Source organism: Labeo rohita, chromosome 20 (genome assembly GCF_022985175.1).
Source record: "Labeo rohita strain BAU-BD-2019 chromosome 20, IGBB_LRoh.1.0, whole genome shotgun sequence".
Lineage (NCBI taxonomy): Eukaryota > Metazoa > Chordata > Actinopteri > Cypriniformes > Cyprinidae > Labeo > Labeo rohita.
The window spans coordinates 32,530,977-32,558,797 of record NC_066888.1 but is presented as its reverse complement, the minus strand read 5'-3'; the positions used below and the strand labels follow the sequence as shown (position 1 = coordinate 32,558,797).

Here is a 27,821-nt window from a genome sequence, read left to right as displayed (position 1 = left end):
TCAGAGTATCAGAAGAGGGGTGAGTCAGGTCATCAACCTTTTTTCTTTGTTCAATTTACACATAATTATGATGTGAGCTCCCACCCACCACTACTAGCCTCTGATGTTTTACCACTAGCCCCAGATGTTTTCAAATCCTAGAAACGCCCCTGCTAAGATGTATTATTGGACATATAGAGTGACCAATGATATTTAGGTCATTTTAAGTCAGTATCTGCTGTTTGATTTACGTCACAAGAGTCAAATCAAAGTTCATTGCATGTCTTCTTTCCTTACAGGCGTTCTGATTGATAATGTTCCCATGACTCTGGTTTGCTCATTTCTGTGTGAAGAACATGCAACATTGTGCTGAGGCTCCAGTTGGGGGGCGGAGTGTGTGTGTGTGTCTTTGTCTAGAGTTACAGAGCTTCATCTGTCCAGAGGCGTATGGGTGGAGAGACTCTCAAATATGTGTGTGTTTAGAAGGAGAGGGAGATCCAGAGCTCTGAATGACGTTCTCCTGCACTCAGACGCTCACGGCAGCGTGGAGATGATGTTTACCGACGCTGGACTTTGTAACCGAAGACTTTCTGGGTGTCTGAACGCATGCGGACGGAGAGAAGAACGACAAAAGTGAATGAAACAAACATGGAGAGACGAGGATCAAGGAGCACAGGGTGAAAGAGGTGAGCAGGATCAACAAAACCGTATTGTGTTATGATGTGATGCATTAACTAACATTGAACAGTGTATTTAAAAAATACTTAGTCTGGAATTTATTCTGAATTTACACTTGGTTTCACAAGTAATTACAAGGAAACGGCTAGTAACGTTGAATTAAATGTGAAATTTTGAAGTAGAAGATTCTTTGTTTTATTTATCAATTTTTTAATTTATATTTTATACATATATATTTATGCATCTATTTATGCTTTTCTACAGTGTATTTTGCAATCTTTTTTAAAATACAACTGTTCATTGTTTGTTTATTGCAGTTCCATTAAATAATGTAAAATGCAATATTAGTTGAATTTAACTATGATTAAATAAGATTATTTCACAGTAACTGTGTGTTACATGTCTCCTTGTGTTTCTGTTTATTGGACTGTTTTGGTTTCTCCCATTGTCTTCCCCCGTCGATCTGTCTGCTTTGGTTTAACCCTTGTTAACGTCATCCCATTCACCTGTCTTGATAATCAGCACACCCTTTATAAGCCTGTTTGTATCCTGAGTTCTCTGTCGGTCTTTAATGTTGTTTATTAAGGTTACTACGTGTGTGGATCTTCCTGCTTGTTTCTGCTTGTGCTACCTGAGGATTATATTAAACCTTTTGCTTGTTATCTCGTCTCTCGTCTCGTTCCATCCAGCACGGAGCAACTACGTAACAGAAAGACCGACCTACAACAGTTTAACTGGCGTTATTCCCCTGCGTTTATTTTTTTTCTTGTTTCTCAGTGTTTTTCTTTTTGATTTTCTATTATGGACCCTACTGTTCTCCTCATCATCCTGAAGCAGGGGGAACGCTCTCTTGAGGACCACACCCGAGACTACATCTTCCTCGCGGAACACTCCCACTTTCCGGATAGCAGCCTTTGCACTTTCTACCGTGCAGGACTGAACACCACCGCAAAGGGGCTGCTATCCGGGGAGGGTCCTCGAGAGAGCCTGCCGGACTACATCGAGTGGGTGCTGGCGTCCTGTGGATCGTCATGGACTATTGACTTCGTCAAGGAGGACGTCAGCCCCACTCCAGACCCAGAAGTGACCCAGCCAACCCTCACCCCGACATGCGGAGCATGAGCCCGAGCCCACCGCGGATGACGAGCCAGAGCCACGAGCAACCGAGCAAAGGATCACTCAAGAGCCAGAGCCCAACACGTCCGACCAGGTGCGAGAGCCGGCTACGACTACCGCTACGGTGGAGTGCTGCGTGGAGCAAGAGAGGGCTATGGAGAGCCCTGCCCACTGCACCACCGCTGGGGGTGAGCTTGAACTGAACTCTGGGGACTTGATGGACTTCTTTACGGAAGTTCTGGAAACTCACTCTGGGGATTTAATAGACTTTTCTACGGAAATACCTACCTGTCAGGATCTACCTGTCGGTATGGAATTCCCACCCACCCCCCCTCTTCTGTCTGTCTGGTCACCGCTGTCCCCTGACAGCCCCTCTGCTCACCCTCAGCCCACTACCTGTGCAGTGGGCTCACCGTGGGTCTGCCAGCTTCCATCGGCGTCAGGGCTGGAGGATCCCTCAGCTCCGCCTCCAGCCTCAGAGTCCAGAACTCCGCCTCGGCCCTCCGACCCTGCGGCTCCACCACGGCTCTCAGCGCCCTCGTCTCCACCGTCGCCCGTCGGCCCACCAGCTCCACCGGGCTCCCTCGTCCCTCCGGCTCCGCCTTGGTCGGTCGTTGTCCCGCCATCGCCTCGGGACTCCACTCCTCCGGCTTTGCCTCGTCGCTCCATCCCACCGGCTCTGTTGGGCTCCTCCCTCCCTCCGGCACAGCCTCCATCCTCTGTCGCTCCGGCTCCGCCGCGGACCTCCGGATCTCCGCCTACGCCTTGGTCGCCAGAGCCTAGGGCTCCGCCTTGGCCCTCCGGATCCTCGGTGTCGCCCTGGATCTTCGGCTCTCCGTCTCCGCCTCGGGCTCCTCCGCCAGCTGCTCCGCCTCTGTCGGTCGGCCCCCTGGAGTCGTCAGCCCTTCCTCCACCATGGCTCCTCCCTCCATCGGCTCCACCGTGGGTCATCATGGCTGCGGTCTGGGTCTCCCTCGGCTTATCCTGCTTCGGGTCCCTCCTGTTTCCTCCCTGGCTCCTCCCACCTTCGTCGCCCCCATGGACTCTAAGGACTCTGTTTTTTGTTTTCCGTCCTCCGCCGAAGCCTCCCCACATGGACTCTGTTTTGCTGCTGTTTTTCGCCCCTCTTGTTTATTTTGTTTTTTGTTTCCTACGGCGCGAGGTATATTCGGAGGGGGAGTAATGTTACATGTCTCCTTGTGTTTCTGTTTATTGGACTGTTTTGGTTTCTCCCATTGTCTTCCCCCGTCGATCTGTCTGCTTTGGTTTAACCCTTGTTAACGTCATCCCATTCACCTGTCTTGATAATCAGCACACCCTTTATAAGCCTGTTTGTATCCTGAGTTCTCTGTCGGTCTTTAATGTTGTTTATTAAGGTTACTACGTGTGTGGATCTTCCTGCTTGTTTCTGCTTGTGCTACCTGAGGATTATATTAAACCTTTTGCTTGTTATCTCGTCTCTCGTCTCGTTCCATCCAGCACGGAGCAACTACGTAACACTGTGTCACGATATATTACATTTTATTAAAAAAAATAAATCAAGTATATATAAAAATATTTTTTTGATTATCCAGTGAGATAAGAAAATACAAAGTGAGCTTTAAAAAAGATCATGCTTATTAAAACTATATTAAATAAATAATTATAAATAATTAAACTAATTAAACGTTTCTATTTACATAAACTAAGAGTGGCACTAAATTAAAATAATTAAATAACAATTTAATTAAAATAATGCATTTTTTTATTTACATAAATTAGGAGTGGTGCTATATTAAATAATTATAAATTATTAAATAATTGAATTAAAATAAAAATAATTAAATAATAATTATAAATAAATAAAAAATTTTTTTAACTTTTTTATTTACATAAACTAGAAGATGCAGTATACTATATAAATAATTCAATACAAATAATAAAAAAAAATAAAAAATGTTTTTATCTTCAATAAATAATTATAAATTTAATTAATTAAATAAATAAAATATTTTATTAATTAATAAAAATAATTAAATAACAATTCTAAATAAATTAATTCCATAAGTTTCAGTTATTGAATGTTCATTAGGGTCTGCACTATGTATTATCAAAGAATTTACATTAATTTTATAGTCAACTGTGAATAAAAATGGATTTTAAACTTATTTTTTAAACTTTTGTTTTTAATTTACATAAACTAGGAGTTGCAGTATACTAAAATAATTCAATACAAATAAAAAATAAATTTAATTATAATAAAATAATACAGTAATTATAAATAAATTAATTTGATAAGTTTTAGTTATTGAATGTTCATTAGGGTCTGAACTATGTATTATCAGTGAATTTACACTAATTTAATATTTTTATATTTTTACTATTTGTTTTTTTACTATGTTTTTTATTTACATAAACTAGGATAAAAATAATTCTTATAATTATAATTAATTTTAATTATAATTAATAAAATAATTATAAATAAACTGATTAAAATAAAATAGTTACATTAAAACTTTATTTACATGATCTGCGAGCACTGCATTAAATAGCACTTCATTAAAATGATTAAATGACAATTAATAAAAATGTATTTATTAAAATTAAATTAAATTAAAACTTTGTTTACATAAACTAGGAGTGGTGCTATATTAAATAATTATAAATAATTTTATAATTTAATTAAAATAAAAAAAATAATTGTAAATGCTTAAATAATTAAATTAAAATAATAATTTTAAGCTATTGAATGTTCATTAGGGTCTAAACTATGTATTATCAGTGAATTTACATTAATTTTATAGTCATTTGTGAATAAAGGGATTTTAAACTTTATCAAATTTACTTTAATACACATTTTTTGCTATCATGTATAAAGTAAAGCAAAACAAACAACAAAAAATGCTGTTAAAAAAGTTATAATCATTATTAAATTTCTAGGTCTAGACATATTTTTTTAAATACTTAATATATCAGCAGAACCCTGGTTCTTCAAAATATGCTAATAGCTGTACGTTTATACAGTATGTATGCATTATAAAATGTGAAGCAGAATGTGTTTATACTGTCATACTGTCCAGATCAACTGTTGAGGATGGAGACGCTTATGGCTGAATCCACGGACTGAAAGGTGAGATGAAGGTGCTGCACAGCTGCAGGAAGAGGATGAGCGCGTGTCTGCTCCTGCGCGTGTGTCTGCTGCTGTCTCTGCTCTGCGTCTGCGCTCACGTCTACATGGAGCTCGAGGGTCTGAGACTCCAGAAACAGAGGCCGCATCAGAGGACCGTCACCACGGCAACAGATGCTGCGAGCGATGCTGGATCCACGTGCTGCTCGGCGCCCAAACATCACAGACGGGTGAGTGAGAGTCTCGCATACAGACATCTTCAGACACACAGACCTTCTTACTTAGTGTTTCCCAACCTTCAAGACTTCAAGGCCTCCAGTGTCAAAGACAACATCTGAAGGCTTTCCATGATATTTCTGGTACTTCTGCTGTAATGACAAAGCTTTTTGTAATCCACTATAAACTAGGACGGAATAGCACCAAAACTAATTAAATAAAACAATTATAAATAATTACATTTATACAAATACAATATCATAATTAAACTTCATTTACATGAACTTAAAGTTCAAATATTTTAAATAAAATAAAACTTTTTAACTTTCAAACTAGAAGTGGTGCTACATAAAAACAATGAAATAAAATAATTATAAATAATAAAATGTATTAAAATAAAATAATTAAATTACAGTTATTTTACATAAACTAGGAATGGCACTCTATTAAAAGAACTACATAAAATCATCATAAATAATTACATTAATAAATTAAAATAAAATATTTAAATTACCCTTATTTTCATATAAATACCCTTATTTATATATACAATTTTTTTAAATAAATAATTAAATTAATTAATTAAAATTTAAAATAAATAACACCAACTAAATTAATTAAAACAAATTATATTTATTTACATAAACTAGGAATTGAACTATATTAAAAGAACTAAATAAAATAATTATAAATAATTACAGTAATAAATTTAAATATTGAAATTACCCTTATTTTCATTCACTAGGAGTGGCACTATATAAAATATTTTTAAAATATATATAATTAAATTAATTAATTAAAATTTAAAATAAATTCAACTAAATTAAGTAAAACAAATTTATTTACATAAACTAGGAGTGCTATATAAAAACAATGAAATAAAGTAATTTAAATAATAAAATGTATTACAATAAGATAATTAAATTAAAATCATTTTAACTATATTAAAAGAACTAAACAAAATAATGATATATAATTACATTAATAAATTAAAATAAAATATTTAAAATACGCTTATTTACATTCACTAGCAGTGACACCATATAAAATATTTACAAATAAAATGCAAAATAAATAAAATCAACTAAATTAATTAAAACAAATTAAATATATTTATTTTATATTGCTATATAAAAACAATGAAATAAAAAAAATTACAAATAATAAAATGTATTAAAATAAGATAATTAAATTAAAATTATCTTACGTAATCTAGGAATGGAAACATATTAAAAGAATTAAATAAAATAATTATAAGTAATTACAATAATAAATTAAATTAAAATATTTAAATTACCCTTATTTACATTCACTAGCAGTGGCACTATATAAAATATTAGAAATAAATAATTAAATGAATTAAATCAAATTTTAAATAAATAAAATCAACTAAATTAATTAAAACAAATTAAATTTATTTATATAAACTAGGAGTGCACTATATTAAAATAGAAAAAATAATACAATAAATACAATTAATTTAAAAAAATATATCTTTTTTAAATAAATAATTACATTTAATATGTTTCAGTGTTTAAAAGTTCATCAGGGTTTGCACTATTTATTATCAATAAATTTACATGATTTTTACAGTTTGTGTTTAAAGGGATTTATTTTTGTAGAGTTTTCCAACCCTGATTTAATAGAAAAATTCAATAAAATTAAACATAATGGCAGTTGTCGAGACAACAAATTAAAACATGAAATATGATGTCAGATTACATAATGTTTATGCTTACTTTAAAGCTTGTTTTGCCATTATTTTAACAATTTTAAGTGGCGTCCTGATTGAGAATCACTGATTTCAAAGCGTCTGTTTGCTCATTACAACATGCTGATGTAAAGAAAATGATGGAGACAAAAGGAACTTTAGATACAGTTTACTCCACAGATTCATATTTTTCCAGTTCTTCTGTCGTCCAGAGCCACGTTCGTGTTTCTGAGCGCTAACAGAATCCATCCGGACTCTCAAACACACGAACGCACTTCTGTTTCCTGTTTGCTGCTGACTGTTCGTGCCAGAAAGACTCTTAAACAAAAGCGTATTCATGCCGTCCTGCTCTTCTGAGGACTTTCACACTCTCTGGAGCAGATAGACGCAGAGCCTGACCTCTGACCTTTGACCTCTGACCACACAAAGCTTCTTTTCAGTGCACTTGGACTAATTATTGAAACTAAACTGTTAAAACGCCTCATACGTGAACCTGAGCTCATTAACATACGACCGCCCACATTTATATATCAAAGCCGTTACGGTATTCAGGAATGTGACGAATCCTAATGAACAACGCTCATTTACATACAGATGTCTTAAAGGTACAGCGTCAGAAGTACTGACTGACATTAGAAATGGACCTCAGGGGAAAAAGAAAATGCTAAAAGCATTGAAACTGAAGAGCAGAAGAGCGTCTGGTATTTAGATAAGCTTCATGAACACATCTTAGACTGAAAATACAGATTCAGCATGAAGGGAGGGTTTACAATCTCTATTGGAACCATATGAAGGGTGTGATACACATCAACTGAGACACAAATATGCAAAACATTCTCAACTTTTTGGCTGGAAATTAAGAAATGAATACTTGTACTTATCAAAAAAGCATTAACTTGATCAAAAGTTTCAGTGAAGATATTTATAATGTTACAAAAGATTTCTGTTTCAAACTAGACAAACTTACGTTGGCTTGAGAAAGATTAGGCAGAAATCTGAAAACATTTTAGAAGCTTGAAGTTTGAAGGTTTTCAAGTTTGAAGTAGTTTGACATTTAAAATAGTTTTAAAGATTAAAGTTTGAATGTTTTCAAGGCAGTACAGTCAGAAAAAACAGATAAATACAAAAACATATTACATGCTTTCTAGGGTTGTTGCTAGGGTACTCAAAGTGGTTGCTAGGGCACCCATGGTGGTTGCTAGGGTGCCTGGGGTGGTTGCTATGCAGTTGATAGAGTACCCAAGGTGGTTGCTAGGGCAGTTGTGGTGGTTGCTATGGTGTTGCTATGTGGTTGCAAGGGTACCCACGGTGGTTGCTAGAGTACCTAGGCTTGTTGCTAGGTTGTTGCTTTGCACTTGCAGTTGCCGGGGTGGTTACTAGGGTGTTTCCAGCATGACTAGCAAGTTGCTAACATGTTTCTAGAATGATTAGCATGTTACTAGCATGTTCTTAGTATAATTAGCAAATTACTAGCATGTTTGTAGCATGACTAGCATGTCAGTAGCATGTTTTTAGCATGATTAGCATGTTACTAGGATGTTGCTAGCATGATTAGCAAGGTATTAGCATGCTTCTAACATGACTAGCATGTTACTAGGATGTCGCTGACATGAGGTACTAACATGTTACTAACATGTTGTTAACGTGTTTAGCATGTTACTAGCATGTTTTTAACATGACTAGCATGTTACTAGCGTGTTTTTAACATGATTAGCATGCTGCTAACATGTTTCTAGCATGACTAGCATGTTGCTAACATGATAAGCAAGGTACTAGTATGTTACTAACATGCTGTTATTATGATTAGCATGTTACTAGCATGTTTTAACATGATTAGCAAAGGTGCTAGCAAGATTAACATGCTGCTAATGTATTTTTAACATAATGAGCCTGTTACTAACATGTTGGTAGTATGATCAGCAAGTTATTAACATACTGCTAGCATGATTAGCATGCTGTTAACATGTTTTTAGCATGATTAGCAAGGTCCTAGCATGTTATTAACATGTTGTTATGATTAGCGTGTTACTAGCATGTTGCTAGTATGATCAACAAGATATCATGCTGCTAGCATGATTAACATGCTGCTAACGTGTTTCTAGCATGATTTGCATGTTACCAGCATGTTGCTAGCATGATTAGCATGCTGCTAACATGTTTCTAGCATGATTAGCATGTTACTAGCATGGTTAGTATATTACTAGCATGATTAGCAAAGTACTAGCATGTTATTAACATGTTGTTATGATTAGCATGTTACTAACATGTTGATAGCATGATTAGCAAGGTCCTAGCATGTTGTTAACATGTTGTTATGATTGGCCTGTTACTAGCACATTGCTGGTATGATCAACAAGTTATTATACTGCTAGCATGATTAGCATGTTACATGTTTCTAGCATGATTCGGATGTTACTAGCATGATTAGCATGCTGCTAACATGTTACTAGCATGATTAGCATGTTATTAGCATGTTGTTAGCATGATTAGCATGCTGCTAACATGTTTCTAGCATGATTAGCATGTTACTAGCATGTTGATAACATGATTAGCATATTACTACCATGTTTCTAGCATGATCAGCAAGTCATTAGCATGCTGCTAACATGTTTCTAGCATGATTAGCAAAGGGCTAGCATGTTATTAACATGTTGCTATGATTAGCATGTTACTAGCATGTTGCTAGCATGATTAGCATGTTGCTAACATGTTTCTAGCATGATCAGCAAAGTGCTAGCATGTTATTAACATGTTGTTATGATTAGCATGTTACTAGCATGTTGATAACATGATTAGCATGTTGCTAGCATGTTTTTAGCATGATTAGCAAAGTGCTAGCATGTTATTAACATGTTGTTATGATTAGCATGTTACTAGCATGTTGCTAGCATGATTAGCATGCTGGTAACATGTTTCTAGCATGATTAGCAAGGTCCTAGCATGTTATTAACATGTTGTTATGATTGACCTTGTTACTAGCACGTTGTATGATCAACAAGTTATCATGTTATCAAGTTATCATGCTGCTAGCATGATTAGCATGCTGCTAACATGTTTCTAGCATGATTAGCATGTTACTAGCATGTTGCTAACATGATTAGCAAGGTACTAGCATGTTATTAACATGTTGCTATGATTAGCATGTTACTAGCATGTTGCTAGCATGATTAGCATGCTGCTAACATGTTTCTAGCATGATCAGCAAAGTGCTAGCATGTTATTAACATGTTGTTATGATTAACATGTTACTAGCATGTTGCTAGCATGATTAGCATGCTGCTAACATGTTTCTAGCATGATTAGCATACTACTAGCATGTTTCTAGCATGTTATTAACATGTTGTTATGATTGCACAGCATGATTAGCATGCTGCTAACATGTTTCTAGCACGATTAGCATGTTACTAACATGTTGTTAGCATGATTAGCATATTACTAGCAAGATTCTAGCATGATTAGCAAGGTACTAGCATGTTGTTAGTTAGCATGCTGCTAGCATGTTGTTAGTGTGTTTTAACCTGATTTAACATAATGCTAACACGAAGGGGAAAAAACTATGAAAAAAAACAATGTCACAAAATGATTTTTCTGTTCTAATATAAAAATGAGTTTAATTTACAATGTAAATCCTGGTGAAAAAACAGCATATGCTGGTAGGTATGTTTTGATGCTGGTTTAAGCTGCTCCTTTGCTGGTTCATGCTGGTCCTTGACCAGCAACATGACCAGCAAAAACCAGCAAAGGACCATCTTAAACCAGCATCAAAACCTACCTAACCAGCATATGCTGGTTTTTTCACCAGGGAACAAACTCCAAATATCCACAAAAAGCATTTTTACTGCGTTTGTGAAGGCAAGCACTACAGTTTTTGATTAGTGATCCAAACAAACACTTTTACACTCATATGATCATTTGACGACACGCAGCCGGTTTTCAGGCAACCTCTGTTATATTTCGAGATATTTGGGTTGATGATATTCCCTCATATTCTGAACTTGTCCCACTTCTCCTCAAATATTCCACTTGTGATGTTTGCTATCAAACTTGTAATTTAAATATCACAGTTTGTGAATGAGCACTGAATGTGTTTGGTGTTTCACAGCGAGTGTTTCTATAATATGAGCCCCGAGGGCTTCTGCGTGTCTGAGAGCAGCAGCAGGAAGGATATCAGGGATTAATTGAAGCCAGCTGTGCAAACAGAGCAGCAGATTCAGCAGCCGACGATACATGTGTGAGAGAGACTCGCTGGGATTTGATTAGTCCTAGAAGAAAATGAAGACCCTAAAAGTTATTTCTTCATCCCTAAAACAGAAAAAGGAAATAGTTCACCTAAAAATGATGTAGATGAGTTTGTTTTTTTATCAGATTTGTAGAAACGTGTCATTCTATCACTTGCTCACCAGTGGATGTGAATGGGTGCCGTCAGAATTTTTTTCAACTTTTGTCTTCTCATGTTGTTAACTGATGGACTGGAGTGGTGTGGATTACTTGCGAAGTTTTTATCAGCTGTTTGGACTCTCATTCTGACGGCACCCATTCACATCCATTGGTGAGCAAATGATGGAATGACACATTTCTTCAAATCTGATGAAGAAAGAAACTCATCCTAACCTTGGATGACCTGACGGTAAGCATATTTTCAGCAAATTTTGTGTGAACTGTTCCTTTAAGAGCAGCACAGATGGATTATAAGAACGTGGACTCTTAATGCACATCATAATTGAACGGCAGACAGAGAACAACCGCGAGTTGTAACTAATTAATATTTATGAAGTAAGCAAAGGCACTTGGGAGGATGAAGCAATGTGACTCTTTTTCTTAAACAACCCAGATGTTGCGCTCATGTTGAACCTGGTTTGTTTGACATTTGTAAGAGGGATGGAAAAAATGCAGTTCTAATAAAAGCCACAGCGTCATCTGGAATCTGTAACTAATAAAAAAAAGCTGTGGAGTAAAACAAGCTGGAAATAGACAGACTGAGAGCAGCTGAATCAGGCCTTTCAACTGAAAACAACAGTGTTTCTAACAGACTTAAGAGCAGCACACACATCTGTGATATAATACTGATAATAAACACTTACTGATGAATCTGCTGCTGTTTCCTGCCAAAATCATATCACTTCCTGGAGGATGATGATGATGTCATTGATGAAAAGCTGTTGTTACAGGGATTCTACAGAACAAAATGAAAAGTGAAAAACATATAAACTGATCGTCAATGTAAACAATGTTTTCAAGAAACATTTGGTTTGGTTTGAAATATTTTAGTTGGATATAAAACAAAAAAATGAAGAACCATATGAATATGAATTATTACAATTTATGACATATTTTCATGACAATTAATTATTTTCCCCTAAACCTTTCCTTTTTGTAATGCTGAAACAAGCAAACAAACAAACAAATAAATAGTCAAAACTAATACTACCATATTACTACCACTAATTGTGGGATAAATTGTTTAATATTAAATAAAATTATGTCAAACTGCAAAAATAAAAACAAAATGTAAAAAGAAGTAAATAAATAAATAATGTAAAAATAATAGCACTGTCATACTGTAATAAAACTTATTTTAAAAAATTGTAAGTCGAAAAAAAAAAAAACGACCATATTACTACCACTAATTGTAGGATAAATTGTTTTTAATAATGAAGAAAATTGTCAAAATACAAAAATAAAAATAAAATGTAAAAATAAGTAAATAAGTAAATAATATAAAAATAATAGCGCTGTCACACTGTAATAAAAATCATTACATTTTTTGTAAGTCAAAAGTCAAAAAAAAAAAAAAATACTACCATATTACTACCACCGATTGTGGAATAAATTGTGTTTAACAATTAAGAAAATTATGTCAAAATACAAAAATAAAAATAAAATGTAAAAATATTTAGTAAGTAAATAAATAAATAAATAATGTAAAAATAATAGCGCTCTCATACTGTAATAAAAATCATTCATTTTTTCTTTTTAGTTGAAAAAAACAACAACAATATTACTACCACTAATTGTGGGATAAATTGTGTTTAATAATAGAGAAGATTATGTCAAAATACAAAAATAAAAATAGTAAATAAATAAAGTAATAAAGTAAAGTAAACAAATTAATATAAATAGCGTTGTCATAATGTAATAAAAAAAAATATATTTTTTTTCAAATATTACTACCACTAATAAAATGTAAATTAAAAAAAATAATAATAATAAAACTAAAAAAAAAAAAAAAAAAAATCGGTAATTGAAAAAAAGCTGAAATAAAATTAAATATAAAAAATAAATTAAAAAAATAAAAAAATCTAAAATGTTGCTTTGGCAACTAAATGAAATGTTTAAGTTTAAATACTAAAATTACTAAAACTAAAATAAATTAGAAAAATAGAAAATAGAAAAAAAAAATTAAAAAGCACATAAAATTGACATGAAAACAGAAAATATAAAAATAAAAGAGTTTATCTGTTGCACATCTTCATGAATCTTCAACTTTACAAATAAGAAAACAATATGTAGCATCTTGAGGTTTCAAGACTGGGAAATCTTAGACGAGACAAGGTTACATTTGCTAAAAGAAAAACACAACCTCACAGACAGCAATGACGATGTTTGATGAAGTCTCCTGAAGGAAAATGTAGGAAAATGGCAGCGAGTCGATATATTGAGCAGACATTACTGTCCATCACAGCCTCATTTTCTGAATAAATCCACTGATGTGTGTTTTCACTAACCGTGTTTATGTAGATTCCCAGATGGAAGATCGAGCTGGAGCCGTGGGCCGCCGAGACTCGCGCTTTACAGGAGGAAGCGGATCGATTCCTCAGATACATCTCCACACCGCAGGTACTGTACCATCTCACCGCTCACACATAAACACACAGACTTCATTCAGTTTGATGAATGATCTTCAGTGTTTGTGCGTGTGAAGGTGTCTTGCGAGAAACCCGCGTCTGCGCCCGTCTTTGGCGCACAGCATCATGGGTCGTGGGTTCTGTGTTTGGACCGCAGGTTCAGTCTGGCGCAGCGGATCGCGTCGAAACACTGCCGCGTGTATTCACTCAGGTCAGTCTTTTTTCATTTACATAGCACCTTTCTTAGAATAAAGCATCAACATAAGCATAAAAAATACATCATGCACAAAAATAACACTACACTAACTTTTATTGTAAATCAAAAAAAGCCATCAAATATCAAGACTAAACTCGTAAGTTAACCAATTTTTCCGACAACTCATCATATTAAAGCTCTCTACGCTTTCTGAAAGCAATCTGAGTGTGTTTGTGCATGCAAACGCCTGTGAGCTCCAGAAACACTAGTCTGACAGGCACATGCATGTGTGTTTGTGCATTCACGTGCATTCACATGCATTCATGCAGATCAGTGTGAAGCTCGTGTCAGGATCTGTGCTGAATCAGCCAGATATTAACATCCTGTGTGTGTGTGTGTGTGTGTGTGGCTCATAATGCATTTGAAGTGCTGTCTGACAGACTCCTGCCCTGCAACTCCTTCCTCATCATACAGTCAAACTCCATTAACACACATTATTCATGCAGACCGAGCAGCGGCTGAAACGCTTTAGACAGGCTCCTTGTTAATCAGAGATCAGTTTCAAGATCTGAATCTCGTGAGGAAATCAGAACGAAGAATTTTAACTCTTAGAAACAAGCATCGGGGTTATTAGGATTAGTAAAAAGCCAAAAAAAGAGAAGTTAATTTAAATGAAATGAACTTTAAAAAGTTAAATAAAACAAAAAAATTCTTTTTATTTTATTTTATTTTATTTTATGCCAGGGCAAAATATCTTATTTTCAATAGCTGAAGTTAAAGTACTAAAATAACTAATAAAGATGTGTAATAAGACATATTGCAAAAATAATAAAAATGATAAAAATTCAAAAAAAAGACTAAAAATAAATTAAAATGAAATATACAATGAAAATATAAACATTCAAAGTAATAATAAAAACTATATTAGTGTCTTGGTGATGCTAAAATAACTTGCATGAAGAAAATTAAGCCTATTTTTGGGATTATTACAATTTTATTTATTTATTTATTTTTTGTATTTTGACATTATATCCATGAGATTTAAACGTTATATTAAAAAAAACACCTACATAAAAGCATGCATTGATGTCAGTATAACGAACACTACCATGTACGAATACAACGTAATATAGTAGGCTCATGAAAATTGTGAAATAAATTTAATAAATCATGAAAATGTCAAAACTGAAGAAATAATAATAATAATAAAAAAAAAAACAACAACAAGGAATAAATAAATAAATAAATAAAAATTAATGCATACATATGCACTTATATATGTGACCCTGGACCACAAAACCAGTCATAAGGGTCAATTTTGGAGGAAAAAAAAATAGGACAATATTTGGCCAAGATACAATTATTTGAAAATCTGGAATCTGAAGATGCAAAAAAATGAAAATATTGAGAAAATCACCTTTAAAGTTGTCCAAATTAAGTTCTTAGCAATGCATATTACTAATCAAAAATTAAGTTTTAATATATTTACAATAGGAAATTTACAAAATATCTTCATGGAACATGATCTTTACTTAATATCCTAATGATTTTTGGCATAAAAGATCATTTTGATCGATAATTTTGACCCATACAATGTATTTTAGGCTATTGCTACAATAACTGTGCTACGCAAGACTAGTTTTGTGGTCCAGGGTCACATATAGTAAGTACATCATTTTCTTTGTAAAATGTCATTAATTTTTTCCTTTTACATTTTGCAATGAAATATGACTCAGACATGTTCTTGACCATTTTCATAAGATTCATCCAAAACCCAAATGCACACTAGTGCTGAATGAGCATCACTAACATTCACCCCAAGACAATCCATTCTAGAGCAAATCCCACAGTATTACACAGAAACACAAGCCAAAGAGCCGTATTACACAAGTGCACTCATTAGTCAACATGACAGCGTGAGTTCAACGACCGGCGCAGTGACGAACGACTCTTGTGTTTGATTTGTGTCATCGAGTCTTAAAGACACAGTAGCGCTACTTTTGATTCTGAGTTTTCACAGAGCAAACAATGGCTTCATATGCTGGCCCACATCTCTACAGTATGAGCCAAAACACAGCCTGTTAGTCTTTAACCGCTTCAAAGTTTCCAGAGCACCTCAAACGATCCCAGAAACCCTGAATCATCCGCAGACAGACTCTGATGAATCTTCAAGCAGATCTGGATCATTCTGCACAGGTGTGAGCGGCTCAGGACGCCTTACAGAATGAATCATTCATGAACGTCTGTTGCAAGCGAGCGAATCTCCTCAGAAATCTTTCTCAAGCACATTTGAACCCTGCAGCGAATCCCTCCAGCAAAAACACACTCAGATCTGATTTCCATCGGAGATGCTGATTTATTCATATTGTGAGTCTGGTAATGTTCTCCAAGATGATTTATAAAACACTTAATGGAAAGAGCTTATAAAACAGCCAGTATACACGGAAATTAAAGGAATAGTTCCCCCAAAATGTTACATTTACCTAGGCCATCCCAGATGTAGATGAGTTTGTTTCTTTTTCAGATTTGCAGAAATGCATCATTTCATCACTAGCTCACCAATGGATGTGAACAAACTCATCCATATTTTGTATCAATAATGATCTAAAAAAGATGATATTTAATAGCAAAAGAAATGTGTCATTCCATCACTGTCTTAACCAATAGATGTGAATGGGTGCCGTCAAAACGAGAGTCCAAATGGCTGATAAAAACATCGCAATAATCCACAAGTAATTCACACCACTCCAGTCCATCAATTAACATCTTGAGAAGACAAAAGCTGAAACAAATCCATCATTAAGATGATTTTAACTCAAATGCGAGTCCCTAATTCATAATAGTGCTTCCTTCAGTGAAAAAGTCCAACTCCTGTTGACTCTCACATCAAAATCCAGCCACATATTTTAGAGCTGTTGTGGCTTGTAAACGGTGCTTGATCTGTTCAGATCAGACCCCTTTTTACTGAAGTCTTATTATGGACTCAATGGACTTATGGATTCTAGTTTAAAACGTCTTAATGATGGATTTGTTTCATCTTTTGTCTTCTCAAGATGTTAACTGATGGACTGGAGTGGTGTGGATTACTTTTGTGAATTATTGTGATGTTTTTATCAGCTGTTGGGACTCTCATTCTGACGGCACCCATTCACACCCATTGGTGAGACAGTGATTGAATGATGCATTTCCTTTGCTGTTAAATATCATCATTTTAGATCATTAATGATAAAATTTGGATGAGTTTGTTCTTCAGATTTGTAAAAATGTGTCATTCCATCACTGTGTCACCAATGGATCCTCTGCAGTGAATGGGTGCCGTCAGAATGACAAGATGTTAACTGATGGACTGGAGTGGTGTGGATTACTTGTGGATTATTGTGATGTTTTTATCAGCTGTTTGGACTCTCATTCTGACGGCACCCATTCACATCCATTGGTGAGACAGTGATGGAATGACATTTCTTTTGCTATTAAATATCATCTTTTTTAGATCATTAGTGATACAAAATTTGGATGAGTTTGTTCATCAGATTCTTAAAAATGTGTCATTCCATCACTGTCATCAATGGATCCTCTGCAGTGAATGGGTGCCGTCAGAATGACAAGATGTTAACTGATGGACTGGAGTGGTGTGGATTACTTGTGGATTATTGTGATGTTTTTATCAGCTGTTTGGACTCTCATTCTGACGGCACCCATTCACATCCATTGGTGAGACAGTGATGGAATGACATTTCTTTTGCTATTAAATATCATCTTTTTTAGATCATTAGTGATACAAAATTTGGATGAGTTTGTTCATCAGATTCTTAAAAATGTGTCATTCCATCACTGTGTCACCAATGGATCCTCTGCAGTGAATGGGTGCCGTCAGAATGACAAGATGTTAACTGATGGACTGGATTACTTGTGGATTATTGTGATGTTTTTATCAGCTGTTTGGACTCTCGTTCTGACGGTACCCATTCACATCCATTGGTGAGACAGTGATGGAATGACACGTTTCTTTTGGTATATAATGTGAAATATGGTAGTAATGTTCCATTTTGAGTCTGTGTAAGTTACATAAACAAGCTATATTATGATAATTTGTGAAAATTATTGCAATTATTATTATAAAAATGTTTTGGATAAAACCATCTGCTAAATTAATAAAACTAAATAAATCTAAAAATTACGTTTTTCTGTTTTGTCATCAGTGGTTTCAGGGTTTTTATAGATAGCTAAAACCATGTTTTGTTACATGAAATGAAATAAAATAACTGAAATGTAAAATAAAATAAAATATAAAAACTTAAACTTATTTTATTCCAGCTAGTTACCAAGGAACGTTTTCATTTAGTTTAATTTGATGTACTAAAATAAAGTAAAACTGACAAAAAAAAATGTATAATATATAAAAACTATTTAGAACTGTAAAAAAAACTAGAACTAAAATTAAAACAACTGCAACATTAAAAAAAAAATAATTCAAAATATGAATAAAAACTACTTGATTAAGGGGGTATAAATGCTGGTTGTAATGCAAAAAAAAAAAGAAAAAGGAATAAATAAATAATAAATAGAATTGATGCATACATATATACTAATACATAATAAGTACATAGGCTTAATTTTCTTTATAAAATGTCATTTGTTTTTTCATTTTAAAATGGAATTAAATAATAAAAATGACCAAAACAGATAACAAAACTAGTTGTGATACTAAAATAACACTTGATTAAAGGGATATAAATGCTGGTTCCCATTGTGGCCATACTGTTGTAAAATCACAGTAACACACAGCATCTCATGGTTAAATGCTTAAATACCTCCGATGTTTGTGTAGGTTGGGAGCGGAGGACGAGGCTCTGGAGCGTCTTCTGGCCGGCTCCGGCTGTGAGGTTCACTGTTTTGACCCCAGCATCAGACGAGCTCATCTGCAGGACGCTCACATGTGGATCCACCGCCTCTCTGTGGACTGGAGGGACCCGAACCCCGCCGTCCCCATCCAGAGACTCCACAGCGGCACCAAGAAACTCGCCGCCATCCTCAACCACTTCGGACACAGACAGGTCAGAGAAAAGGACACATTCAATAGTTTAAAGTGACAGTAAGGACATTTCTAATGTTACAGAAGATTTCTATTTCAAGTAATGACGCTAAAAATTACAGCTTTAAAATATATTTACAATAGAAATCATCCGTCTAAACAACAGTTTAGTGTTTGTATATTAAAGCGATGTCCTTAAACAGAAGTCGACTGCTGGCACTGATGGAGATGTTTGACACAAACAATTCATGTGGCTTTAATTCTGCCAGATGGAGAACAGCCAGACATGAGACGCTAACATGTGCTCACAGGTTATTGTGTGTGTGTGAGACGCATCGTTTACTGCAAACACAGCGCAGGCTTTACATTCGCTCTCATAGAAAAAGAGCGTCTCTGTGCTCAGTGACTCACTGAGATCTGCTGCATGACCAATTCATTATGTGCTCGTAATTATGGCAGCAGATATTATGGATTTATAGATGAATCCTGCATATGGATGTACTGAACGAGCCAGAGGAGGAGATGCATATGATTATAACATTAATATTTTGATATTTATATAGAGTTAAGTTGGCTTTACTGATCTGCTATATGAGTTTATTCTTCTGAGCCAAAACTTAGTCAGTATTTCCTCCTACAGCTTTAAAGCTACAACCACCAAACTCACATCAGACCGTTAGACTGGTCTGACTCGGTGTGCTGTATCTTTTCTACCTGATCCGCCTTACGGTTTTCGAAAACCAGACTATCAAAACCACCTAAAATCCCATAGACTTTCATTAAGGGGGTGAAAACTTTTATACAAAGAGACCTATGGTGCATCTCAGCGGTTTATTACTACAGCAAAGATGAACAACTCACTACTGAAAAAACTGATAAAACCAGATTAAGATGAATGACTGCTTTGGCTGCTCTCCCAGACCGGTTTTAAAGTGGTTTAAAGTGGTTTTGGCCACTTTTTAGCTGTTAAAGGAACAGCCAAGATTAAACCAGCTATTATCAGCTTAAACCACCTAAGACTAGACAACCAGCCTAGGCTGGTTTTAGCTGGCTCTTACTGAATCAACTAGTTTTAGCTGGTTTAAACATGTTAATCATGCCAGCAACATGCTAATAGCATGCTAATTATGCTAGAAACACGCTAGTAATTTGCTAATCATGCTAACAACAGCTAGTAACTTGCTAATCATGCTAACAACATGCTAGTAATATGCTAATCATGCTAGAAACATAATAACAATATGCTAATCATGCTAACAAGATGGTAGTAACTTGCTAATCATGCTAACAGCATGTTAGTAATATGCTAATCATGCTAGAAACATAATAGCAATATGCTAATCATGCTAACAACATGGCGGTAATTTGCTAATCATGTTAACAACATGCTAGAAACATGTAAACAGCATGCTAATCACACTAACAACATGCTAGTAATATGCTAATCATGCTAACAACATGCTAGTAATATGCTAATCATGCTAGAAACATAATAGCAATATGCTAATCATGCTAGAAACATAATAGCAATATGCTAATCATGCTAACAACATGGTAGTAGTATGCTAATCATGATAGAAACATAATAGCAATATGCTAATCATGCTAACAACATGGTAGTAACTTGCTAATCAAGCTAACAACATGCTAGTAATATGCTAATCATGCTAGAAACATAATAGCAATATGCTAATCATGCTAACAACATGGCGGTAATTTGCTAATCATGTTAACAACATGCTAAAAACATGTAAACAGCATGCTAATCACACTAACAACATGCTAGTAATATGCTAATCATGCTAACTACTGCTAGTATGCTAGAAACAATATCTGTATGCTAATCGGTAATCATGCTAGTAACATGTTACTAATTTGCTAACCATTTTTGAAACATCCTACCAACATGCTAGTAACTTGCTAATCATGCAAGCAATATGCTAGTAACCTACTAATCATGCTCACAACATGCTAATAACTTGCTAATAATACAAGCAACATGCTGGTAACTTGCTAGCCATGGTAACAACATGCTAGTAACATGCTAGAAACATGATAGAAATATGCTAATCATGCTAAAAACATGTCATCTGCATGCTAATCATACTAACAACATACTAGTAATACGCTAATCATGCTAGAAACATGCTAGTCATGTTAGAAACATTCTAGCAACTTGCTAATCATGCTAGCAACATGCTAGTATCATGCTAATAATGGTAGAAACATGCAAGCAACATGCTAAGCATTGCTAACAACAAGCTATTAATATGCTAATATTGTTAAAAAATGCTAGTAACATGTTAATCATGCTAACTAAATGCTAGCATAATGCTAATCATGTTAGAAACATGCTAGTAACATGTTAATCATGCTATAAACGTGCTATTAACTCTCTAATCATGCTAACAACATTGTAATCAGCCTATAAAAATACAAGCAACAAGCTAATCATGCTAAAACATGTTAACAACATGTTAAATCATGTAAGCAGTGTGCTAAATCATGGTAGCAACATCAACTTTTATACTTTCACCACTGCGTCAAACTTTCAGGCTACGCTTTCTCAAGCCAACTCAAGCTTGTTCTCAAACTTTACTCGTAGTATTTTTCATATAATGCTTTTGAAGAATTATTTTCTGATCCTAAATGCAACAAAATCAGTAAAAAATAGTGAAATATTATTACATTTAACAGCTGTTTTCTATGTAAATATCTGTTAAACTGTAATTTATTTCTGTGATCAAAGCTGAATTTTCAGCATCATTACTCCAGTCTTCAGTGTCACAAACATTTCTAATTATTATTAATGTTAAAAACACTTCATATTTTTGTGGAAACAGTAATTTTTCAGGATTCACAGTTGAACATAAAGTTCAAAAGAGCAGCATTTATTTGAAATATAAATCTTTTGTAACATTATACTCTATTGTTCTTTTTTGTGGGAGGGGAAGAAATGAAAGAAATGAATACTTGTATTCATCAAGGACACATTCAATTGTTCAAAAGTGACAGTAGGGACATCTCTAATGTTACAGAAGATTTCTGAGATGAGAGTGTGAGTCTCTGCAGGTTTGGTCTCTGGTGGTTTGTGTTGAGTAATTCAGGTCAGTCTCTGCGCTGCCCACCTTCAGCAGCTCGTCCTGGATAAACGCGTCCTACTTTCCTCCTCCTCCTTAAAGGGACAGAAAACATCATCGTTGATTCACTGCCAGACGCTGTGGTTTGGATCAGAAAAATCACAGATTGAAGAATCGTCATGCAGCTCCTTTCCATACAACAACAGACTGAAAACTACTGGCCAAGTCCATAAAAACACCACTAAAATATTTCATAAATAATATCATAAAACCCCCCCCCTAAATATTTGTATAAACTATAATAAATGTTATAAAATATCATAACAGTCATTCATATGATTTAAACTACTTAAACGTTTATTAGAGCGCTTTTAGTATTATTTGTATACTATTACAATACTTAAGAATGTTTCAAAAAAGTTTTTATTTTTTTTATGTCCAATTTTGTCATTGCTATTTCATTTGAATTCTGTCATGTGCTTTTGTCATTTTTATTCGCTTTTTTCTATTTAGCTTTTTTTTTTTTTGTTTGTTTCATTTACATTTATTTTTAGATTTATTCATTTTATTACTTCAACTTAAGCTTGTTTTATTTTAGTTAGGGGCCCAAGTATATATTAAGTTTTTCCTTTAATGCTTTTATATATATACACACTACCGTTCAAAAGTTTGGGGTCAGTAAGACTTGTAATAGTCTTTAAAGAAGTCTCTTATGCTCATCAAGGCTGCATTTATTTGATTAAAAATATAGAAAAAAAACAGTAATATTGCAAAATGTTTTTACAATATAAAATAATGTTTTTTATTTTAACATACTTTAAAATAGAATTTATTCCTGTGATGAAAAGCTGAATTTTTATCAGCTGTTACTCCAGTCTGAAGTGTCACATGATCCTTCAGAAATCATTCTAATATGCGGATTTATTATTAGAATGATCAATGTTGGATAATATCAACAGTTGTGCTGCTAAATATTTTTTGGAACCTGTGATTTTTTTTTCAGGATTCTTTCATGAATAACAAGTTTAAAAAGTACAGTGTTTATTCAAAATATAAATATTTTATAACAATGTAAATTATTTATTATTAACTTTTAATAAACTTTTAATTATTAACTTAATACATCCTTGGTGAATAAAAGTATTAATTTCTTAAAAAAAAAAAAAAAAAAAAAAAAAAAAAGAAACAATAAAAATGTACTGACCCCAAACTTTTGAACGATAGTGTATATATATGGCTTTAATGCATTTTTATTTTAGTTTTAGTAATTTTAGTACTTCAAAATAAACTTATTTAATTTTAGGTAACAATTTTTCAACTTTTTTTATCTAATGTTAATATTTTGTTTTATTTCTGCTGTATTTCAATTACTGTAACACAATTTCAATTAATGCACTACATTAGTTTTATAGTATCATTGTGATAATATTGTTTTTATTAATATTTTAAATTAGTTTCATTTTGCTATTTTCATTTTTTATTTACATTTTAAGTTTTAATAATTCTGTTATGTACTTTGTCATTTTTATTAGATTTTTTTAAAATATATGTTTGGCTTGAATACATTTTTATTTCTGTTTTAGTAATTTTAGTACTTCAAAATAAACATATTTAATTTTAAGTAGCTGCCAAAACATAATTTTTTACTTTTTTCATCTAATATTAATATTTAGTTTTATTTCTGCTGTTTTTCAAATAATAATCACACTTTCAATTAATGCACTAAATTAGTTTTGTAATATCATTGTGATAATATTATTTCTTTTATTAATACTTGAAATTAGTTTATTTGTTTTATATTTTCAGTTTTCATTTACATTTTAAGTTTTAGTAATTCTGTTATGTATTTTGTCATTTTCATTAGCTTTTTTTTTTTTTTTTTTTTTTTTTTTTTTTGCTTTAATGCATTTTTATTTCAGTTTTAGTAATTTTAGCACTTCAGAATAAACTTATTTAATTTTAGGTAGTTGCCAAAACATGATTTTTCAACTTTTTTTATCCAATAATAATATTTTGTTTTATTTCTGCTGTATTTCAATTGTTTTTTATTAATATTTTAAATTAGTTTTGATATTTTCAGTTTTCATTTACATTTTAGGCTTAAATGTAGTCATTTTTGTTCTTTTTTTTTTTTTTTTTTTTTTTTAAATCTATTTGGCTTTAATGCATTTTTCTTTCAGTTTTATTCATTTTAGCACTTCAAAACAAACATTTAATTTTAAGTAGTTGCCAAAACATTAGTTTTTATTTATTAGGGTTTTTTTAAAATCTTTTTTTATCGTTTTTATTTATTAATATTTTATTACCCCAATTAATAAAAACTAATTTTAATAATTTTCTACTATCATTGCGATACCATAGTTTTTTTTTTTATATATATATATATATTTTCAAAATTTTTATTTTTATATTTTCTGTGTTCACTTCAGTTGTAGTTAGTTTTAGTAATTTAGTTGGGTGTTTAGTCATTTTTATTGTTATTTTGTACATTTTCTTTATTATATTTATTTACATTTTAATTATTTACATTTTAATTAATAATTATTATTATTATTTTTAGTTTAGAGCTGCAAAACGGTTGGTCACAATTAATCGATGCAGTTCGAAAAAGTTTATGTGCATACTATATGTGTGTGTGTACTGTGTATATTTATTATGCATACATGAATACATACAAATATGTAAATATTTTAACATATACATATGTATTGTATGTATTTGTATGTAAACACTTGTATATAATTTCTATTATATATAAATATAAATATTTTCTATCTAACATATTTTTCCTTAATATCTATATATATATATATATATGTGTGGTTTTTATGTGAACTATGTCTGTAAGGAGAAAGCGTTCGCTGTCTGTATCTGCTGTTTGTGTTTTTAAGGCGACGGCAGCATATGGAGAAACCGCAGCTCGATGCCAAACAGCCTGAAACGCTGCAATCTGTGTTCACACAGGACGTTGCTTGATTCTTTAAGAAAAACACCTGTTCTTGAGATTACAGTTAATTAAAAACTAAACATTTACCCACAACACATCTGCCACAGTAAACTGTGATGGATCACGGCCAGACAGGAATCCAGAACTCTTGATCTGATCAAGAAAACTATTATCGACGTTCATCAAACGACGTGAGGATTCACTGATGTCTGGAGCACAAGTTTAACGCTCAGTGATTCTCATGATAAACTGCATTCCCAGCAGGCCGTGCGCTCGCGGAGCAAAAGCCATTAAAAAGCGCTAATGGAGTGTTTCTGCGTTTGGTCAAATGTTTCTTTGATTATCAGACGTACTCGAGCAGTTTTCGCTCCCGCTGTGAGGATGGAGGACAAACAGCAGCTTCAGCTTTTAATCGTAGTTTGAACTGATGAAAAATAATGAGGCGAGAGATTCGCCGCCGTCTCAGAGTCAGAAAATAGTTTTCGACGTACCGTTTGCTCGCTGATGGACGATTACAGGCAGATCTAAGCTGTAAAAAACACAACTGTGTGTCATACAGATTTAACAAGTATTATTATTATTAATATTATTAATATTATTTATAAAATAGTACTGATTATAATAAAATATTGTACTGTAAAGTAAATAGGAGTGTTTAATAATAATACAATTATTATTAATAGTAGTAGTAGTATTAATAAATAATAAATAAATATTTTAATAAATATTTTTATTTAAAATATAAAAATTAAAATGAAATAAATAAATATTGCTATTACATTAACACTGTTGTACTGTAAAAAATAATAATAATAATAATAATAATAATAATAATAGTAGTAGTAGTATTCAGAACAATATTTTTAAGTTATAAAATTAAATTAAATTAATTAAAACTAAACTAATTGCAATAACAATATTGTACTGTAAAGTAAAAAGTTTAGAATTTCATAAAATAATTATTAAAATTCAGATTATACATTGTATTTAAATTCTAAAAAATAAATGAAACATGATATTAATAGTAATAGTAGTATTCAGAACAATATTTTTAATTAAATTAAAACAACAAAATATATATCTATTGCAATAACACTTTTGTACTGTGAAGTAAAAATTTTAGAATTTCATAAAATAATATTGCCTAGAATAAACATTTTAATAAAAAGAATTTAATTAAAAATAAAAAAAAATCATAAAATAATTGTTACAATTCAAATTAAACATTTTATTTAAATTCTAAAAAAAAAAAGAAACATAATAATATTAATAGTAGTATTCAGAACAATATTTTTAAATTATAAAATTAAAATAATAAAATACGTATATATCTATTGCAATAACAGTATTGTACTGTAAAATGAAAAAAAAGAGAGGTTCATAAAATAATATTATTCAGAATAAACATTTAAATAAAAAATGTAATTAAAAATGTAAAAAATGTTATAAAATAATAGTTTCAAATCAAGCATTTTATTTTAACTCTAAAAAATTAAAGTAATAATAATAATAATAATAATAAATAGTAATAGTAGTAGTATTCAGAACAATATTTTTCAATTATAAAACTAAATTAGTAAAAAAAAAAAATATTGCAATAACACTGTTGTACTGTAAAGTAAAAATGGGTGAATTTCATGAAATTATTAAAATTCAAAATAAACATTTTATTTAAATTCTAAAAAATAAATGAAATAATATTATTAGTAGTAGATGTACAATATTTTTAAATTAGAAATTAAATTAATAAGAAATATTACTATTGCAATAATACTATTGTACTGTAAAGTCAAAATGGAAATTATTCAGAATACCATTTTCAAGTATTTTAAGTAAATTTATTATTTTATTATTATTTTTATTCTGAATAATTTTTTTTTTTTTTTAAATTCTAAAAATTAACTTTAAAAGAACTTTAAAATATTACTATTGTACTGCAAAGTAAAAAAAGAGCATTTAATAATAATAATAATAATAATTTACAGAACAACAGTGAAATTACAATAGTCTACTAATTGCTGGGACATCTTGATTATTTGATAAAACAGTTGACATGTTTCCTTTGGATTTCTGCAATTCATCCGAGTCTTTAACTGCATCCCTGCAAAAGCACTAACTTCTAGTTGATGTTGATGAGTAAAGCACCTCATTTGGTTTGTTGTCAGTAATAACAATAATAATCACGTTCCTCTCAGGTGGACGTCCTGAAGGTGGACCTGGAAAGCGCCGAATGGAAGATCCTGGAGAACCTGATCCTGGAGCAGGTGCTGGACTCGGTGGGTCTGCTGCTGCTGGAGCTGCACCTGCACTGGGCGGGGTTTGAGGTGGGCGGAGACGAGCCCTCGGTGGTCCGCTATTGGTTCAGCCTGCTCAGGGAGTTGGAGCGCGCTCACTTCCGCCTCTACCACAGCTACAGCGACCCCAGAAAACCACGCCTCTTCCTGCACAGGAACTTCCAGAACGCCAGCAGCTCCTTCATACTGGGATGGGTGAACACGCAGTTTACGCCGCAAGGATGATATTCTGGATTTCTGGGGGATGTGACAATGTGGCACAATTAAAGATGTGATATGATGTATATGGATCTGTTTGTGAAAAGACCAGGTGTAAAAAACTATTAATAATGGAATTAAAAGGACTATTAGCAACCTATATTTTTTAGTACAGAATAAAATATATGTATGGTATATTTTTTAACATGTTGCTCAATAGGTTGAATTCAGATACACATTTTGTACAAAAGGACTATTTTTTGCTATATATATTTTTAAGTACAAAATAGAATATATTTATGGAATATTTTGTTAACATACTCAAATATCAACAAAATATGGACAAAATATGTTTTAAGCAATAACATCAATGTTATAATGACAAACCAAGGATTCGTACAGATACTGGAAAATAAAATGTTT

At 32.7% G+C, this 27,821-nt stretch overlaps 1 protein-coding gene across 2 annotated transcripts; it reads left to right on the top strand.

The window, feature by feature from the left end:
* mettl24 (methyltransferase like 24) lies at positions 1-27,821 on the top strand. Of its 2 annotated transcripts, XM_051138012.1 has the most exons (7): positions 1-19; positions 466-665; positions 4,833-5,109; positions 13,545-13,643; positions 13,729-13,862; positions 18,676-18,901; positions 27,102-27,821. In XM_051138012.1, exons 3-7 carry the CDS (start codon positions 4,888-4,890, stop codon positions 27,423-27,425), a joined length of 1,005 nt encoding a protein of 334 aa, XP_050993969.1. In that variant the 5' UTR covers positions 1-19; positions 466-665; positions 4,833-4,887; the 3' UTR covers positions 27,426-27,821. The 2 variants fall into 2 exon arrangements, with proteins under 2 accessions (XP_050993969.1, XP_050993967.1); XM_051138010.1 differs by lacking the exon at positions 1-19 and having other exon boundaries at positions 398-665.

Coding starts and splice junctions, on each gene's coding strand:
- mettl24 (XM_051138012.1), top strand. CDS start 4,888: ATGAAGGTGCTGCACAGCTGCAGGAAGAGGATGAGCGCGTGTCTGCTC. Junction 5,110..13,544: donor CGCCCAAACATCACAGACGG/GTGAGTGAGAGT, acceptor GTGTTTATGTAG/ATTCCCAGATGGAAGATCGA. Junction 18,902..27,101: donor ACCACTTCGGACACAGACAG/GTCAGAGAAAAG, acceptor CGTTCCTCTCAG/GTGGACGTCCTGAAGGTGGA.